The sequence below is a fragment of the Lactuca sativa genome, chromosome 2, assembly GCF_002870075.4.
Source record: "Lactuca sativa cultivar Salinas chromosome 2, Lsat_Salinas_v11, whole genome shotgun sequence".
Classification (NCBI taxonomy): Eukaryota; Viridiplantae; Streptophyta; class Magnoliopsida; order Asterales; family Asteraceae; genus Lactuca; species Lactuca sativa.
This window is the reverse complement of record NC_056624.2, coordinates 139297720-139316354: the sequence shown is the minus strand read 5'-3', so window position 1 is coordinate 139316354 and position 18635 is coordinate 139297720. Positions and strand designations below refer to the sequence as shown.

Here is an 18635-nt window from a genome sequence, read left to right as displayed (position 1 = left end):
GCTTTCTATGGCCGAAGGACCATGTAGATCGATGTGAAGAAGCTCAAGGGGTTCAATGATTTTTGTGTTGACAATGGTGGGATGACTCTTTCGGCTTTGCTTTCCCATTTCACATGCAGCACACAGATGTTCCTTGTCAAACTTTAGAAGTGGCAGCCCTCGCACATCATCACCAAGAACTAACTTGTTGATGTCTTTGAAGTTAAGGTGCGAAAGTCGTCGATGTCACAACCAACTTTCATCAGAATGAGCTTTTGTTAGGAGATATACAACAGGCTTTCCCCGTATAGGGTTCAGATTTAATGAATACATTTCGCCTTTTCGTTGTGACTTCAGTAGAACTGTATTCGTTTTCTTTTCAATGATTTCTGATCCTTCATCATCAAATGAAACTTTCAAGCCAGTCCCTACCACCAATTGCGAGACACTAATGAGATTGTGTTGCAATCCTTCCACGTATGCCACTTTTTGAATCAAAAACCCCTGTTTGTGATCATTCCATAACTTTTTATTGTGCCATATGAGTTGTTACCATATTTGACACATCCACCATCTTTTAGGGTCTGAAACTCTCTCAGCTCTTCCCTTATTCCTGTCATGTGACACGAGCAACCACTATCTATGTACCATTCGTCGTCGAACTGCTCGTCACTGATAACCTGTAAAAATTAGAAGATTTAGGAACCCAAAGTTGCTTGGGTCCACGTGAGTCTTTTACAAAACATGGAATTGTAATTGAAAGATCAACCATATAAGTCCTTTTTATTATAGTGGTTTCATCTTTCCTTTAAATGGTAAAGACCTTGATTTTGTTATCTTTTGCTTTGCTTAAATCGGGTTGAGGATTTTTATTTTGATTCTTAACAGACTTGTTTTCGTGTTTCCTAAGGTTAGCTGATGTCTTCTTTGGTTGCATTTTGTATTCATAAACGAGCTTCCATTTTCTCTTGGTATCCTTGACATCCTTGTTAAGATTCTTCTTTGGTCGGGAATGAGGAGGACGAGATTTAGGACCGAAGTTGAGCTTTCGGTTCTTGTTACCACTTGATCTGGGACCGAAACTTCTTTTTTAGTTCATCTGACTGTAAGACTGGCAGTGAGTGCATGGACCAGAATTATCCTTTGACCCTGCTTTTGTCTTGAAATTTGACGCCTTTTCTGTGCGAACATAATTGGAGTTTTGGGATTGCCAAAACTGTTTCCTTTCATTAAGATTCTTTTGATATCTCCTGTTTTGTTGGCATTTTTGTTCAGCAAGTTGTTTTTGAGACTTATGAATATTTGCTTTCGGTTTCGGTGTCTTGGCTTGAGATTCATTTTTCATTGAAGAGGTTTCGCTTGCCACCTTTGCAGGTTCGCTTGGAATCTCTTTGGTACTAATTGTACTTGGTAGATCAAAACTTGCATGCTTATTGAGTAGTTCTACCACGTATTTGCCTTTAACCCTCCATGAGGTTCTCACTGATAAACCGACTGTTTCATCTACATTGTCGATTGGAGCAGACCAGAAATGATCCTCACAACCACCAGCGTTGTCTTCAGTTACAATGGTTGTAAGTTCGGCTGTCTGTTTTGGAGTGACTCCTGTTGTGGTGTATACCTGATTAGGTACAATTTATATCTTTTGATATACCACAGCCTTCTGTTTCAGAACCTTGGACTTATCTTGGGACATTTGAGCGGACTCAACTGAATTTTCAGATATAAGACCTTTTGTAGGTTCGGTTTCGCTTTTGACAAATTCTTAATAGTCAACTTCATCCTCTACAGATGTCTCACTCATATCAATGTCCTCATCAAATTCAGAAGTGTTTTCCACATTTATTTTGTTTTTTGAACTCAACTTGGCATTCAATGAGTCGAATTTCTGCATGGTTTCGGTCTTTATTTTCAATATATCATTTTCGTCCAAAAGGTTTTTAAGCATGTCCTTATGGTCTCTGGACTTAATAAAGGACTCGATTTTGTCCAGACCGATCTTATAGGCGTTAGATATTCCATATGAAGAAACAATAGATTCACAATTATAACCATCAATATCAACTTCGTCCTCCTTTAACTCTAGGAAGGGCAAAATCATTTTGTGAATCTTTTTGCCAATCTCACAATCTAAATGCAATTGAGTGATATTAGTGTATGAACGTTTAGCAATTAAGCAAAAAATGTTTCTTTGTTTCAAAAGCTTTAAATTATCATGTTGCAAATAAATGACTTCATCTTTCCCCTAACTAACTCCACATCCTTCTGCTCTGTCCAAATTCTTCTTTCCTCACTCTTTGACGACACCCTGCTAATTTGATCAGTTAGGTTAGAATTTTCTAGGCGATTTTGTTTTAAGCTACCACTTAAACTAGAAAACTTGAATTTTAAATCATTTAATTCCTTTTCATAGTTATTAAATGGTAATTTTCAGAGACTCGAGGATAGATTGTACCTTCTTGATCAACTTATCACATTCATTGATTTGTTCTCCATTGGTTTGGCTGCGAAGCACTTGTCTTCTCTCTCCTTCGCTTCCTCACCTTCGCATTCAGTTGTGTAACCTCTCATCCGTGACACTCCAGCAGTCACCATTAAACATCTTCCACCAAACTCATAAATGCCTTATTTTGCTACAAAAGCTCTGCCATGCGTGGGCTTGCAGACTTCTTCATCTTCAGAATCTGTAGACCAGACTTCTACACCACCGAACTCATCATCAACAATGTTTCCCTGCACAATTAAAGCATTCATATTATGGTTACATGTTTTCTTCTTCTTTATTTCCTCCAGTTTGCATGAATGGTATGCTTCGTTGTCTTTTCCATCCTTCTTCTCAGCCAACTTTCTCAACATGCAATCTTTAGCAAAGTGATTTTTGCCGTGGCAGAAATTGCAATCATAAACCGGAGTCACCAAAAAGCTTGTTCTCCTTCTTCGTTTCTTCATGCCGAGGAGCGCTTTTCGGTTCCTCTTTTGCTTTTTCTAAACTGTAGCTCCCTTGCCAAGTTCGGTTCTTAGTGGTAGGGAACTTTTTACGAGCAAACTTTTTGGGATTGGAGACTATTAAATCATATTCGTCGTTCTTCAGATCACATTTAGAGAGATCCAACTCTTTTTCTTCTTCATCCACATTCTTCCCTTTAGAAAGAAGAGCCAACAATCCCATACCAGAGACCACATTCGTTTCCTTAGTCACAACGCTTTCGTGTGATTTGAGTATTCCCACAAGCTTTGCCAGATAATAGGATTTGAACTGTTCATGGGTTTTTACAGTTGAAACCACCGCCATCCATTCAGGTCTTAGGCCATTCATAAAAGTGACCTTCTGCTCAATCACTTCTCTGCTAATTCCATGCTTGATCATCTTGCCAAGGAGTTGATTAAAGCAATCAAAGGCCTGAATGAGTTTTTCTTCTGGATTCTGCTTGAAATCACCAAACTCAGAGAGCAAAAGAGTTTGTATTGAGTGCTCTAAATCTTCATCTGTAGAGTATAGCTCTTTAAGCCTATCCCATATTTGTTTCGTTGTTGTGCATGTACTAACCAGACGAAAGGTATCTGATTGCAATGCAAATCTTATCATTCTCATAACTTTAATGTTGCAAAGCAGCTTGTCCTTCTCGTCTTTAGCAACATCTTTTACATCAATCATCAGCTGATTGTACCCTTTTTGAGTCTCGATGACTCTTTCGGTTCCAGTATGAGAAAAAGGACCCACTGTGATCACTTCCCATATTAGATAGCCATTATCCTCTGAACCAAGAACATAGTCTTCAAAGTGATGCGTCCAGACTTCGTAGTCTTGAGTATACAAGATTGGGATTCTTGTGGTAGATCCGATGCTGTTGGATATGTTGATGGGATTGGTTTGTGAATCATCGAGAGACACGACGATCTGTTTAGAATGTTTGTCAAGAATCAGAATTATAAAGATTGAATAGGGTAATATCGAGATCTATGAGCAACGTCAATGAAGGAATGATGGCTCACCAGATCCAATAAAAGCGAAAACCCTAAGAAAATTCTTCAAACAGAAGAGATGCGTAGGATTTACACAACCTCCTGCTCTGATACCAATTAATGAGTTGAAAAAATCTTTTAGGATCGATAAGACTCTTAACAAATTAAACAACAAGTAAACCAAAGGAAATATCAAGTCGTATCTAATGCGATACATGCATGCACCATAAATACTAAACCCTAAAAACAAATACACGGATGGACAGGCCCAAACCGTGAATACATTGGACTAATCTAACGAAGCCCAACGGTGCAACCCCATAAACTCAACAGGTGGTATAACATTTTGCCAAATATAAAGAGTTTTTGTGGTCTTCCACTTCGTGTCGCCTTCACTAAAACGTTCTTCAACCGCCACACAAATGGTAAGGGGTATCATCAATACCATCTTCTTCATCTTCATCTTCGTCTTCACCGTCATCGTCTTCGTCTACTTCCAGAGGTGTTGATAAGTCTCGTTCATATTCTTCTTCCATTATCTCTGGTTCAAAATTTTATGTAGCGGGCCTTCTAGTGATGCCAAATGTTTTATACGTTTCACCGAATCAAAGTAAACCTTAAAGCAAACACAAATCTCTACCGCAATCGGGGTAAGATTCGTCCTCAACTTTGATAAAATTCTACCACTAAAAGAAAAAGCGGATTTTGAAGCTACCGTGGAAGCTTGGACGGTTAGTAAATTGCGGACCATGACGGAGAGAATAGGAAATTGTGCTTCCTTTTCTCTCCACCAAGCCAAAAGATCCAAAACTTTAAATTGTGGTTCACTCATGAATTTTTAAAAGTTTGACCCCATATAATATCCAAGTTCGCTACTAGGGGTTAATGTGCGTGCTCGTTTGTTTTGTTCCTCAAAAAGGTAGTTATAGAGGTCGATATGAAAATCTGTTCGACCCCCACTACTACCCGATGCACAACTAGTATAGTAGGTTACACTTGCAAAAATGTTTGATATATTGCTATATTTTGTAGCGTAAATGTCAAACACATTAGTAAAAGTATTATTAAAATTGTGTATTTGGTTACAGATGTAGTTTGAGTCATCTTTGTGCAAATTTAAAGAGATGGAAATTTTGGTAATCAAAGTCTCTACGCCCGTAACATTGATACATGAGTTTAATGTCGCGACGCAAGTAAAAAGTGGTGACATTTCTTTGAAACATTTGACTGATTTTTCTCTCATTAGTTCCATAACAAAAAAAAATATTTCACTTCTTTGTTCAAAACACTCGAACTATACGAACACCAACCATAACTCATTTAGTAACAAAAGACTTGTAGGATAATAAACGTCCGATAAAAAAGTGGTTGATTTTTTAAAAACTTTTAACATTCCCACACTCTTCCATCAAATCTCAATCAAAATCCGAAACCGAGTTTTTTCCTTTTGAAAGTGTGTTTTTAAATAATTACAAAACGATTATTGACGTGTCAAACTTTCAAACATCATGCACAACGAACTTCATCTAGTGTTAACATCCCAATGATGACTATATGGAGTTACGTTAATGGAAACGACAAACTTTTGATATTTTTCCATTATAGCTTTATTTTTTTCATAAAACTGTTAACACATTTTTGAATTTTTCAGTCATAGAATCTATCATTTTTAAACCATCTTGTACCGCTAGATTAATTATGTGAAAAATACATCAAGTATGAAAAAACGAGCCATCCAAAAATAGCTCTATATTTTGCAATTAATCTTTTTGTGGCGGCGGTATTGTTACTCGCATTGTCAAACGAAACAGAGAAGAGTTTGTCGCCTAAATTATAAGTTTCTAAAACGCTTACTAAAATTGCAAATAACCGTGCCCCCGTGTGAGGATACTTAAAAAGTTCAAAAGCAATAACTCGTTTGTTCATTACTCACGTAGAAGGGTCTATCCAATGTACCGTGACAGCAAGATAACTTTTGGAAACACTTCCAGTGGAGGACCAAACATCACAAATTAAAGAAACACCGTTTTTTAAATTTAAAAATCCCAGCTGCATATATTTTTTTTGGCTATACCCCAATACTTTATAACATCACGTCTAAGAGTAGTGAGACTTACTTGCCAGAGGTTGCATTTTTTTCCCGGTAAAATTCATGTCAATCGTGGGTTGTCGAAGTGGTTAAAAGACAATCCCCCTCGAATCATGAACTTGCAAACGTTTTCACGAAGGTCTTCATTGTTGTAAATAAATATCGCCCCGTCGGGAGTTATAGTAGGTTGGCTCGGATCGTCTTGACCTTTTACAACCGGACAAGTTTTAGTTGCATGACTATTCAACGTATTATTGTCATCTTTATCCATTAACAACTCACACTTCTTGCATCGAACTTTTTGATTCCCATTCGACAATAACACCATATCAAAATGTTTCCACACTTCTTTATTCCGACTGGCTGGTAAGATTTTCACCACCGTTGCATCCGAGTCTTGAGCACCGGTGGCGGTAGAATCTCTCGAGCTTATTTGTTTGAAGTTTTACCAAAACTAAAAGATGTGAAAAATATGTGTGTTAAAAACTTAAAATCTAGCAAAATACATAGTATTTATAAGTGTTAAAGGGATAAAAAAAATACAAAAAAACGAATTATAGCTGTTTATAACCGTTTTTTAACGGCTAGATTTTTTCCCAAAATTCTCGTTTTTTAACGATAATATTCCAAATCCGGTTTGGCTCAAAACCGGTTCCTGATTCGGGCGTCAATCCGATAGCTAGTTCGAAAAACAAATCCAGTTACCGGTTTCAATCCGAACCGGTTCGGTCAAAACTAGTTTCCGGATCATATCGAAAGCCTAAAACTGGTTTTTGTGTGCATCTCAGCTTTGATGTGAAAAAGTGAATAATAAAAAGTTAAAAATCATTTTGGTAAATGTTAAATGGATAACAAAAAAGAAAAAACAAAAAAAACCCTTGACAATATTGACCAAGTTACCCTTTTCCATGGAAAAAAAACTTTTAAGGATTTAACCGGGAAAACGTAGAACCCTAAACCCTAATCCTGTCCACCATTTGATTCTCCGTTGTCCCCACGCCGAAGCCCTTCTTCGGTCTCCTCTCTTCCTCTCGCGGCCTCTCCAATTAAACGTAGAAACCCTCTGTTTAGCATCCTGTTACAGAGAGGTTGCATCTCCTCCGCCGCCTTATTCCTGACTAGCTGCAGCCTGCACTTCGGGACTTTAACATATCTTCATTTGCCATAGACCTCCGAGTCTAGACTTTCAACTATACAGAAGTACTGCCCATTCAGCTAACTACAGAAGTAAGCAGAGTTTCCTTTTCACGGTCTTCTCTTTTCATGTTTTTTGATGTTGCGCTTGCATACTCCACGCCGCGTAATCAAAATTCAGTTTTGCTAATTTTAAGTTGTTACTACCACATTTTATCTGCTGCAAATGTTGAAATTAAGTCGACGGGACTCTTGAAGCTGGCAGCTTCGAGTATCGCAAATGATTCCCCTGTATAAGTGGGGTACTCTATAGCTGATGCATTAGAAATTGGTAGCAAATCTTATTTGAAAGGCTAAGCTTTTTTCATGACGATGATCAATCAATATCAGACATTGTGATGATGCAACAATATTGATTATTTTCAATATATGGAGGAGCAAACGCTTGTTCTGCTGTAAACTCTTTGAGTACAAGTATTGATTATGTGTAATTAGCATCATGTGTGACTAAAATAGTTAAAACGTAGCTAAGTTTTCCCGAAAGGCACGAGTAATTAAACAGAGAGCTGAATGTTCTTCTTCATATATTTATGTATCCAGGTGCTCATTAGTTAATTTACATTTGTGCAGGGCATGACCAAACCTTCAAAGAAACCCTTCAACAAGACATCAGACGACAGGCTTAAGACATTTCAAAAACCATCTAAAAAGCCTTTTAAACCACTTCAAAAATCAAATGGTGCCATGTCTAAAGATGCTCAACCAATTCATCTTGAAGACGATGTCCCTGACTTCCCCAGAGGTTTCAAGACTTCAATAATTATATACAAACTTGTTTTTGAATATGCGTGTAGACAAGTATTCAAACAATGTTTTTTGTGTTGTAGGTGGGCATAGTTCACTCAGCAGGGCAGAGGTAGATAAAGTTCGGGCAGAGGTTGACAAAGAGTTTGGAACAGAGACTATAGTTTTGAAGAAGAAGAAGAAAGAGAAAGCTAGAAACTCGAGTCAATCAAATGAAGATGAATTGGGTTCTCTTTTTGGTGATTCACATGGTGGGAAATTGCCTAGATTTGCTAACAAGATCACTTTCAAGAATGTTACTCCTGGAATGAAGCTTTGGGGTGTAATTTCTGAAGTGAATGAAAAAGATCTTGAAGTTAGTCTTCCAGGTGGCCTTCGTGGATTAGTTCGTGCTTCTGAAGCAATAGATCCTCAGTTACATGATGAAATGGAAGTGGTACTAATACTATGCTTTCAAAATCACTTTATTATCTTTCTTATATCACACTAGTAGGATTTGATTTTCCCAACACTCTTTGTGTTTTCTGGTTAAAATTTCAGGATACAGAAGATGAAGTTCTTTCTTCCATATATAGTGTTGGTCAATTGGTTTCATGCATAGTACTTAAATTAGACAATGATAATAAGAAAGAGAAAGAGAAAGGAAAGCATAAAATCTGGCTATCTTTGCGTCTTTCTTTGTTGCATAGTAACTTCACTTTGGACATTCTTCAAGAAGGAATGGTGAGTCATTTTTCAGATTGTTTGATACCTTCTTGAAAGTCTTTTTTATCTGATATCTTTTCTCCTTTACTTTGCAGGTCATTAGTGCATATGTGAAAAGCATTGAAGACCATGGTTACATGCTTCATTTTGGAGTCACTTCATTTACTGGTTTTATGCAACACAGCAGCAAAGACACTAAGGTGGTTGTTGGGAAACTTGTACAAGGAGTTGTAAAGAGTATTGATAGAACACGTAAAGTTGTGAATCTTAGTTCTGATGCTGATGAGGTGGTATGTATTTGTCATTTGACTCAATTCTTTTTCTCTATTACATGGTAATCTTTTTGTATAACTGCTACAATCTATCTCATTTTGGTTCTTTTATACAGACAAAGGATCTTAAAGGCATTCCATTCAATCTGCTTGTTCCTGGTATGATGGTTAATGCTCGTGTGCTTTCAACTCTTGAAAATGGCATCCTACTCTCCTTCCTCACCTTCTTTACTGGAACTGTAAGTTTGCAAGTTTCTACTGTTTACTTAATTTAAATTGTAATGAAGCAATGGAATTGGTTTTTGATGTGTATTTTATGTAATTGTTCCTCCAACATTCATAGGCTGATGTATTTCATTTGGGAAAAACTCTCCCTGATTCAAAGTGGAAAGACGAGTACCCTCAAAATAAGAAGGTAAAATTTCTTAAAACTTCCTAATTTTTTTTACACCCTTCTCTTCACCTTTTTTTTTGTCCAAATGTCAGGTCAATGCTCGGATTTTGTTCATTGATCCATCAAGCAGAGCTGTTGGTTTGACTTTAAATCCCCATCTTATTAATAACAATGCTCCACCTTCAGTAAGTTTTTGCACTGATCAAAATCTCTAAATTTGCAAACTTTCAAGTATGCTTCTATATAATATAACCCGTTATGCAGCTTGTTAAAATTGGAGATATTTTTGATGACTCAAAAGTGATCCGAGTTGATAGGGGATCAGGACTTCTGTTGGAAATCCCTTCAACTCCAGTTCCAACTCCAGCATATGTAAATGTAAGTTAAAACAGTTGCAACATATGATAATCTTGACCAAATACTTTGACCTGAAACCTTTTTTTTCCAACATTATTTTATGATATTACAGGTGTCAGATTTGTCTGACAAGGAAGTCAAGAAATGGGAGAAAAGCTTCAAAGAAGGAAGCCTTGTTCGTGTGAGAGTCTTTGGATTCCGACTCTTGGAGGGCCTTGCTACTGGTGTTTTAAAGGTTCATTTTCACTCTTTTCTACAATTTACAATCTCAGTCATGTTATTTTTAATCTGGGTATTTGTAGATCAAAATTGCTTAAAAAATGTGAACTTTCTATTACCAACTTAAGCAAACATGATTTCTTGATCTTGACTTTTGATGTTTTGGTCTAAACAGACTAGTGCATTTGAAGGAACTGTTTTCACTCACTCTGATGTCAGACCTGGAATGATAGTGAAGGCCAAAATCGTAATTATTGATAGTTTTGGTGCAATTGTGCAATTTGCTAGTGGTGTGAAGGCACTTTGTCCTCTTCGTCACATGTCAGAATTTGAAATTGTAAAACCTAGAAAGAAGTTCCAGGTAATATGCCACATACTTATACATGAATCTTTTTTCTCAATCTATTAATTTTTTAAAATTGAGATTCTTGTTTCCTATACAGGTTGGTGCTGAGTTAGTCTTCCGTGTCCTTGGTATCAAGTCTAAAAGAATTACAGTCACACACAAGAAAACACTCGTATGCTCTTCTCTCAAATTACTTATTTCTTGCTATTGTTAGTATTCTACAACTGAGTCAATGGAGGATTGTTTGACTATTTTAGGTAAAATCAAAGCTTCCGATTCTTAGCTCATATACAGATGCAACCGAAGGATTATGGACACATGGATGGATAACAAAAATTGAAAGCCATGGATGTTTTGTCAGGTTTTACAATGGTGTCCAAGGATTTGTCCCAAGGTTAGATTCAATTTTTCAAATACATAATACTCTGTCGTAATGACATCAGCATGACCACATTAGTTAATTAATTTTCTTTTTGATTGAATTAGGGCTGAACTTGGTCTAGATCCAGGATCTGATGTGGGTTCAATGTATCATGTTGAGCAAGTTGTGAAATGCAGAGTTACAAGCTCAGTTCCTTCTTCAAGAAGAATCAACCTTAGTTTCTTAGTGACACCTACACCTGGAAGGTTTGTTTCCTATATTTTCTACAAATTCTACTCTTAACTATGTAAGATGCCATGAACATATCAAACATTAATGTTTAAATATTGTTTGTTTACAGGGTATCTGAAGATGATACAGTGAAACTTGGGAGTATTGTATCAGGTAGTGTTGAAAGAGTAACTCCTCATGCAATAATAGTTAATGTTGATGTTAAAGGTTACATCAAGGGCATGATTTCTCCTGAACATCTGGCAGATAACCATGGTAAGATTTTGTGTTCTCCATGAATGTCTCTGTATCTTGAGCATGATCATACATTTTATCATTTGACTTATTTTGTCGATTTTAGGGCTTGCTTCTATGATGAAGTCTGTATTAAAGCCAGGATACAAGTTTGAAAAACTTTTGGTTTTAGGTAAGTGTGTATATTCAATGTTTACAGATACATAAATTAATCTCATTGCCTTTACAAATTGTCTTTTTTTGCAGATGTTGAGAACAAAAACTTGATACTAACTGCAAAGTATTCTCTTGTTAATGCAACTCAGCAATTGCCTGCAGATGTCAGTCAAGTTTATCCACATTCAGTGGTGCATGTATGATTCTCTTCCTTTTTTTTTGTTAAGCATGACATATGTAAAGGGAAAATACATCAGTAGTTTGTTTTTGAATATAACAACTTACTATCTCATTTAATTCAGGGGTATATCTGTAATATCATCGACACTGGTTGTTTTGTTCGCTTCATTGGGCGTTTGACTGGTTTTGCTCCTAAAAACAAGGTATTATCACTTATGTCTCTACTAATAATTTAAAAAAAAAATATTTCTGTTAATATTGTTGGTTGTGTAATCATATATTTTGTATTGTTCAGGCTGTTGATGACCAAAGATTTGATCTTTCTGAAGTGTTTTATGTTGGGCAATCTGTTCGTAGTAACATACTTGAAGTAAGTGTAGTTTCTTGGAAATATTATGAAAGTGAATGTGATTCTTATATGTTTTTAGTAACATAATAACATGTGTACTTTTTTGAAATACATTCAGGTTAAAAGTGAAACAAGCAGGATAACACTATCATTGAAGCAATCATTGTGCTCTTCTACAGATGCATCTTTCATTAAAGAATACTTTCTCTTGGAGGAAAAGGTGATTATTTACATTATACCAAATATCAATATCAATCTCATTAAATGATCTTTCTCAAGTCATTTTTCTCATTGGTTGTTTTTTATTTATCTTTCAGATTGCAGAGCTGCATTATTCTGATTCAAAGTCCAATAGTCTGAAATGGGTGAAAGAGTTCCCTATTGGTAATGTGATTGAGGGAACTGTTCATGAAGCAAAAGAATCTGGAGTTATTATAAGCTTTCAGAAGTATAATGATGTTTTTGGATTTATCACACATCATCAATGTAAGTAATTAATGAGTTTCTTTAATTCCATATGCACAACTAATGTTATGTTTTTTTTTAAACAAATTTTATGCAGTTGGTGGATCAAATGTAGATATTGGTTCAACTGTTAAAGCCACAATTCTTGATGTATCAAAAATGGATCGCCTTGTGGATTTATCTTTAAAGCCTGAGTTAGTTAACAGATCCATGGAGACTTCTAGCTCCAAAACTCCCAAAAAGGTTATTCTTAATTTCTTATAATTTCATACCTAATCTGTGTGGTGTTTTTGTAAATTTTACTCTTCTTTTTTCATCATCCTTGTTTATTTTTTGTCTTTCAGATGCGCAAAAGGTCAGCTTACAAGGATTTGGAAATGAATCAAACTGTAAATGCAGTAGTGGAAATTGTGAAGGAGAATTATTTGGCAAGTGTTTTTATTTGATCTACTGTTTCAGTTCTAATTAAGCAAAAAATACTCAATTTTTTGTATATATTTGGCTCAGGTTTTATCTATCCCAGATGCTAAATTTGCATTGGGATATGCATCTTTAAATGACTACAACACCCAAGCATTCCAACAAAAACAATTTGTCAGTGGACAAAGGTAAAAAGATCAAAATGAAAGATTTTTTTGACTTGTTAATAATAAGGTTCTGATTTTTGATTTATGATGAATATATTATTTTTTGTTGTAGGGTGATTGCATCTGTGATGTCTCTTCCAGATTCTTCAACAGCTGAAAGGTTACTATTGCTGCTTAAATCCAACAATGAGGTTGTGGACACTTCCAGCACAAAAAGGGCAAAAAAGAAGTCTAGTTATGATGTTGGATCCACTGTTCAAGCTGAGGTGGATTTTCATTTTTCTTTTAATTTTTAAAACTAGTATCAATCTCAACAATCAAAACAGGAATCCCCATAAAAGATTTTGTTTATTGGTTTCAGGTTACAGAAATAAAGCCTCTTGAACTCAAACTGAAATTTGGCTCTAGTTTACATGGAAGGATACATATCACAGAGGTAATCTCTTGCATTATAAACTCAAATTTTTAATTCTCCGTAATGGATTTGTAATTTCATCACATTTCAATAGGCAAACGATGACAACATTCTAGAAGATCCATTCAGCAACTTCAAAATTGGTCAAACTTTGACCACAAAGATCGTGTCAAAAACCAAGGGTGAAAATAGTAACAACATTCGGTGGGATTTGTCCATTAGACCCTCAGTACTTTCAGGTGAAATCATGTGTTCCATTTAATCAAAACTCACATGTTTCTTTAATCATATAACATATCATTTACTTTTTTTTTTTTAATATATAAACTTGCAGATGAATCATATGTGAGTAAACCGCAAGATTTCAGTTACTCAACTGGTGAAAATGTAACTGGATTTGTGTACAAAGTGGATAAAGATTGGGTCTGGATATCAGTAACCCGTGACATAAGAGCACAGCTTTATATTCTTGACACCTCATCTGATCCTTCTGAGCTTCAAGATTTCCAAAAAAGGTTTCATGTAGGAAAACGGGTATCCGGATATATTCTAAATACTAATAAAGAGAAAAGATTATTGCGTGTAATATCACATCCAGTAGTTGCTAATGCAGCTTCAGATGAATCTTTCACGTCTCATATCTGTGAAGGTGAAGTTGTTGGTGGAAGAGTTTCCAAAATACTGCCAGGTGTCAGTGGCTTAATTGTCCAAATAGATCCACATCTTTCGGGTAAAGTCCATTTCACAGAGTTACAAGATCCATGGGTACCAAATCCTTTATCTGGATACCATGAAGGGCAATTTGTGAAATGCAAAGTTGTGGAAATTGGTCATTCTGGAACAGGAACTGTTCATGTTGATCTCTCTTTGCGTTCATTTGTGTAAGTATATGTTTATTTATTCTAGATAATTGAAAAAGATTTGTGAAACTTTATTTAACTGTTTTGATAATGATAAATAAATGTTTGTAGGAATCCTCAAAGTAATCGTTATGAAAAGATTGAGGATCTTCACCCTAATATGACAATAGAGGTAAATGGTATTTTTCTTTATGATGTCAAAAATATTGTTTTTTGATTTTTTTTTTATAAAAATCTTTTTAGGGGTATGTGAAGAATGTGACACCAAAGGGATGTTTCATTATGCTTTCAAGAAAGCTTGATGCAAAAATCCTCATCTCAAACTTATCAGATGACTTTGTGTCAAAACCTGAACAAGAGTTTCCAATTGGGAAACTTGTATCTGGAAGGTAAAGATTATACATTTTTATTAATTGTCTTTTCTTTTTTCATGTAATAATGTTTTTTCACTTTTCACTTTTTACACAGGGTGGTTTCATTGGAGCCTCTGTCAAAGAGAATTGAAGTTACTCTTCGGTCAACAAGTGGTACAAAAAGTCAAAATTCTGACATTGGTGATTTCAGTAGTCTGAATGTTGGAGAAATTATAAGTGGAAGGGTGAAGCGAATTGAGTCTTTTGGTTTGTTTATTGCAATTGATCAATCTAAATTAGTAAGTTGATGTGTTCTTTTGTTATATATATTAAATATCATTTCATTGAAAGTATAAATATTAAATATCATTTTTTCTCTTTCTTTGCATAGGTTGGACTATGCCATGTGTCTGAGCTCCCTGAAGGTCATAGTGAAGACATTGAAACAAAGTACAAAATTCGGGAGAAAGTTAAGGCCAAGATTTTGAAGGTCAGCATATATAAAAAAATAAACATCCAATTTGCTAGGCATGTAGTGAATTGTCTAATATACCCTTGGCTTGTCATTTGACAGGTTGACGAAGAGAGACAAAGAATCTCCTTAGGAATGAAGGCATCATATTTCGATAATCAAACACAAGAAATTCATAATTCTGATGCAGATTCAGATTCAGATTCGGAATCAGACAATCCTATTCCAACTGAGACCCCCCCGGAATCACTGATTCCATTCTCAAACGGGAAACATCCAGCATTAGCTGAAGTGGAATCCAGAGCTTCTGTCCTTCCTCTTGAAGTTACTTTAGATGAAGAAGCAGATGAGTCGCCCATGGAGGATGAACAAGCTCAAATTCCAGAGCCTCTTGATGACAAAAAACCTGAAAAGAATGAAAACAAAAGCAAACGAACAAAAAAGAAAGAAACAGATGAAAGGTATTCACATAGGTTAATATTTAATAATCTATCCTTTCTCCAAGGGCAAAATCGTAAATTTCAACTTTTTTGTAAACAGGGAACGAGAAATTCGGGCTGCAGAGGAAAGACTATTGCAGAAAGATGTTCCAAGAACAGCTGATGATTATGAGAAGCTGATAAGAACCTCCCCAAATAGCAGCTTTATCTGGATAAAATACATGGCATTTTTTCTCTCCTTGAATGAAGTTGAAAAGGCTCGATCAATGGCTGAAAGGTATAACAATAAAAATAAAAATAAAAATTCTTCATAGTTCATATCATAGATTATGTAAATTATGTAAAATTTAAAAAAAATGGTGGTTGTTGTTTAGGGCTTTGAGGACAATTAACATCAGAGAAGAGTCAGAAAAGCTGAATGTTTGGGTTGCATACTTTAACTTAGAAAACGAATACGGATCCCCTCCAGAGGAAGCAGTGGTTAAAATATTTCAAAGGGCATTGCAATACTGTGACGCGAAAAAAGTCCATTATGCCCTTCTAGGAATGTATGAAAGAACTGAACAACACAAACTAGCAGATGAGCTTCTTGAAAAGATGATGAAGAAGTTTAAGCATTCATGCAAAGTCTGGTTAAGGAAGATTCAAAGGGTGTTGAAGCAAAACGAGGATCTTGTTCATTCTGTTGTGAAACGTGCTCTTATTTGTCTTCCAAAACACAAACATATTAAGTTCATTACACAGACTGCAATTTCTGAGTTTAAATCTGGAGTTCCTGATAGAGGAAGATCAATGTTTGAAGGAATGCTTCGAGAGTACCCTAAAAGAACAGATTTGTGGAGTGTTTATCTTGATCAAGTAAGTAAATTAATAGGATTTTGATTTTGATTTTTTTCAATTATGTTTATGTTGCTAATTTTTTTTATATAAATTGAAATTTGATAGGAGATTCGGATTGGAGATGTGGATGTGATTCGTGCTTTGTTTGAGAGAACTATATGCTTAGAGCTTCCAGTTAAGAAGATGAAGGTGAGTTAGTTATTGTTTTTGTTATTACTTATATGGTTATGATTTATTATATATGTTTTTTTTTTTGGATTTTGCAGTTTTTATTTAAAAAGTATCTTGAATTTGAGAAGTCACATGGGGATGAGGAGAGAGTTGAATATGTTAAGGCGGAGGCTCTTAAGTTTATTGAGAAAACCCGTGGTTAACACTTTAACATAACATGACCAATTTTTCGGAAATTTTGATGATATAAGATATGAGGATTTTAAGGTTTTGTAGAGGTAATGCAGTCAATGTATGTGAGGCAATTTGTATGTTCTTTTTTGTATTAGTTACAAGTGTGTTTTGCATGTGAAATGGGTTCTTTTAGAGAAAGGGTAAATCAGTAATTTGTACTGATGCCAATTAACAGTTTGTTCCTCATTCTCAAGTCACTAATACTTTGAGTGAGAAGTTGGAACTTCAATTATAAAACATTGGTTTTAAGAGCAATATTGTAAAATCATCATTTTTGTGAAATTGATTAGTGAAGTATTGATGTTAAGCAATTAATCTAGTATTTTGGGTATGCTCAAAAGTCTTACTATTTCTAAAACTACATATAGACTTATAGATATGTAGTATACAGTATACTTGTTAAAATGGAGCACAAAATAAGATATCAAGTTGCTTATCATGTCAAAGTTCCTTGAACATGTGCAGAAATGCCATATGCATAACTCACTTTGCCAAATCGCCCTACTTTATGGGATTTCCAACAAAATTTGGCAACTTGCCTACTTGACACAAACAAGTCATGTAGCACTATTGTTATATAAGGATACTAGAAGTTAACACACATATATATTCTTAAAAATGGCACTATGGGTTAATTCACAAAATAAACTCATCGTTATTTAAGATCAATGGTTTCTAAGTTTAGTAATTTATAAACAAAGCTCAATACATTGAAAATTTGAAACCCAATATAAACATTTTGCTCCCGTAAATGCTTGAAATTAGTTCTAACATGTTTAACATGCAATTTCTACTATTTAATGCCAATAATCATTATAGTGTTTCATAAATGCCATATTAAACACTTTGATTGAGTAAAACATCTAAAAGATTTTTTTTTTATTGTGAAAGCCACATGAGTCTATAGAAAAAAAATTATCGACAAGCATTATGACTTTATTCTAACACATGATTCACACACACGCAAATATATGGATTTTCTATGAATGACGTTAGAGCATGCAAAAACATTAAACACTTTGCTAATAATGGATATCAATTGAGCAAAATATGTATGTGCCGGAGAGGGCTGGCCTCGGGCCTATGCAGGTTGTGTGATCGCACATGGCCACGTCGTTTTGGGGGCTCAGTTTCTTTTTACGCACATTAGCATGGATAGTGACAGATCGGAGATTGTTTGTTGTTTTGATTAATTTTATAACAATTATCGACTTATCGTAATATTAATGATTTTTGGTTATACAAAAGAAAATATTTAAAGGTTCATTTTTAATTATCGCATAGGACCTTCAAAATCAACGGACCACCCTGATGCCCCTAATATTTCTCATTGAAGACTTTTCATATATAAGTTAGTGCTGATCCAATCTACCCCTTAGGATATTCATTGATTTATCTAGTGATCCATAAAGATCTGCATATATATATATATATATATATATATATATATATATATATATATATATATATATATATATATATATATATATATATAGAGAGAGAGAGAGAGAGAGAGAGTAATGATCATTTGAAAACTCAAAGTTTCCCGAGAACCGATTGTGAGCCGTTAGATCAAAATAATAGAAGGCTAGGATGTTCGATGACGTTTTTGTAAATAGTTTGAAAAAAAAAAGACACGGGGGCATCATAATTATTATGAATAAGGGGCATTTTGGTGAATAAATAATTCAGCCCCCTTTCTCTTTTTATCTCTCTCTTTCTTCATCTCGCCTCAATGACATTCCTCACCGATGGTGATATTATCTTCGACAAAATCGGTGGAGTTCTCGATGATGCTCGTCTCCAGTACAAAGCATCTGTCACAGCTCTCCGGCTATGATCGCTCCTGGAAAAATAAATATCAAATTTTGAGCTGTCAATTGTTCTCGATCAGGAATAACCAAATCCTAACACAAGCACGTCACCAAATCTTCTCTCCTGCCGGTTATCCATCGTGATTTTATTTGGTAGAGACTTTCAATTATCGAATTCGAAGGATAATGG

The 18635-nt window shown here is 35.1% G+C and overlaps 1 protein-coding gene across 1 annotated transcript; it reads left to right on the top strand.

Moving 5' to 3' along the window:
• The first annotated feature begins 6975 nt into the window (after nucleotides 1-6975).
• Nucleotides 6976-16899, top strand: LOC111917528 (rRNA biogenesis protein RRP5). Its single transcript, XM_023913207.3, has 37 exons — nucleotides 6976-7258; nucleotides 7796-7967; nucleotides 8053-8405; nucleotides 8510-8692; nucleotides 8770-8964; nucleotides 9063-9185; nucleotides 9290-9361; nucleotides 9433-9525; nucleotides 9605-9718; nucleotides 9810-9932; nucleotides 10092-10277; nucleotides 10360-10434; nucleotides 10520-10656; nucleotides 10749-10889; nucleotides 10985-11130; nucleotides 11216-11281; nucleotides 11356-11462; nucleotides 11568-11648; nucleotides 11741-11815; nucleotides 11913-12014; nucleotides 12112-12280; nucleotides 12357-12502; nucleotides 12604-12687; nucleotides 12767-12867; nucleotides 12959-13112; nucleotides 13208-13282; nucleotides 13356-13500; nucleotides 13596-14142; nucleotides 14233-14293; nucleotides 14365-14510; nucleotides 14590-14773; nucleotides 14866-14964; nucleotides 15049-15407; nucleotides 15487-15663; nucleotides 15761-16244; nucleotides 16332-16415; nucleotides 16493-16899. The coding sequence occupies exons 2-37, from the start codon at nucleotides 7799-7801 to the stop codon at nucleotides 16598-16600; spliced, it is 5664 nt and encodes a 1887-aa protein (XP_023768975.1). The 5' UTR covers nucleotides 6976-7258; nucleotides 7796-7798; the 3' UTR covers nucleotides 16601-16899.
• The last annotated feature ends 1736 nt before the right edge of the window (nucleotides 16900-18635 follow it).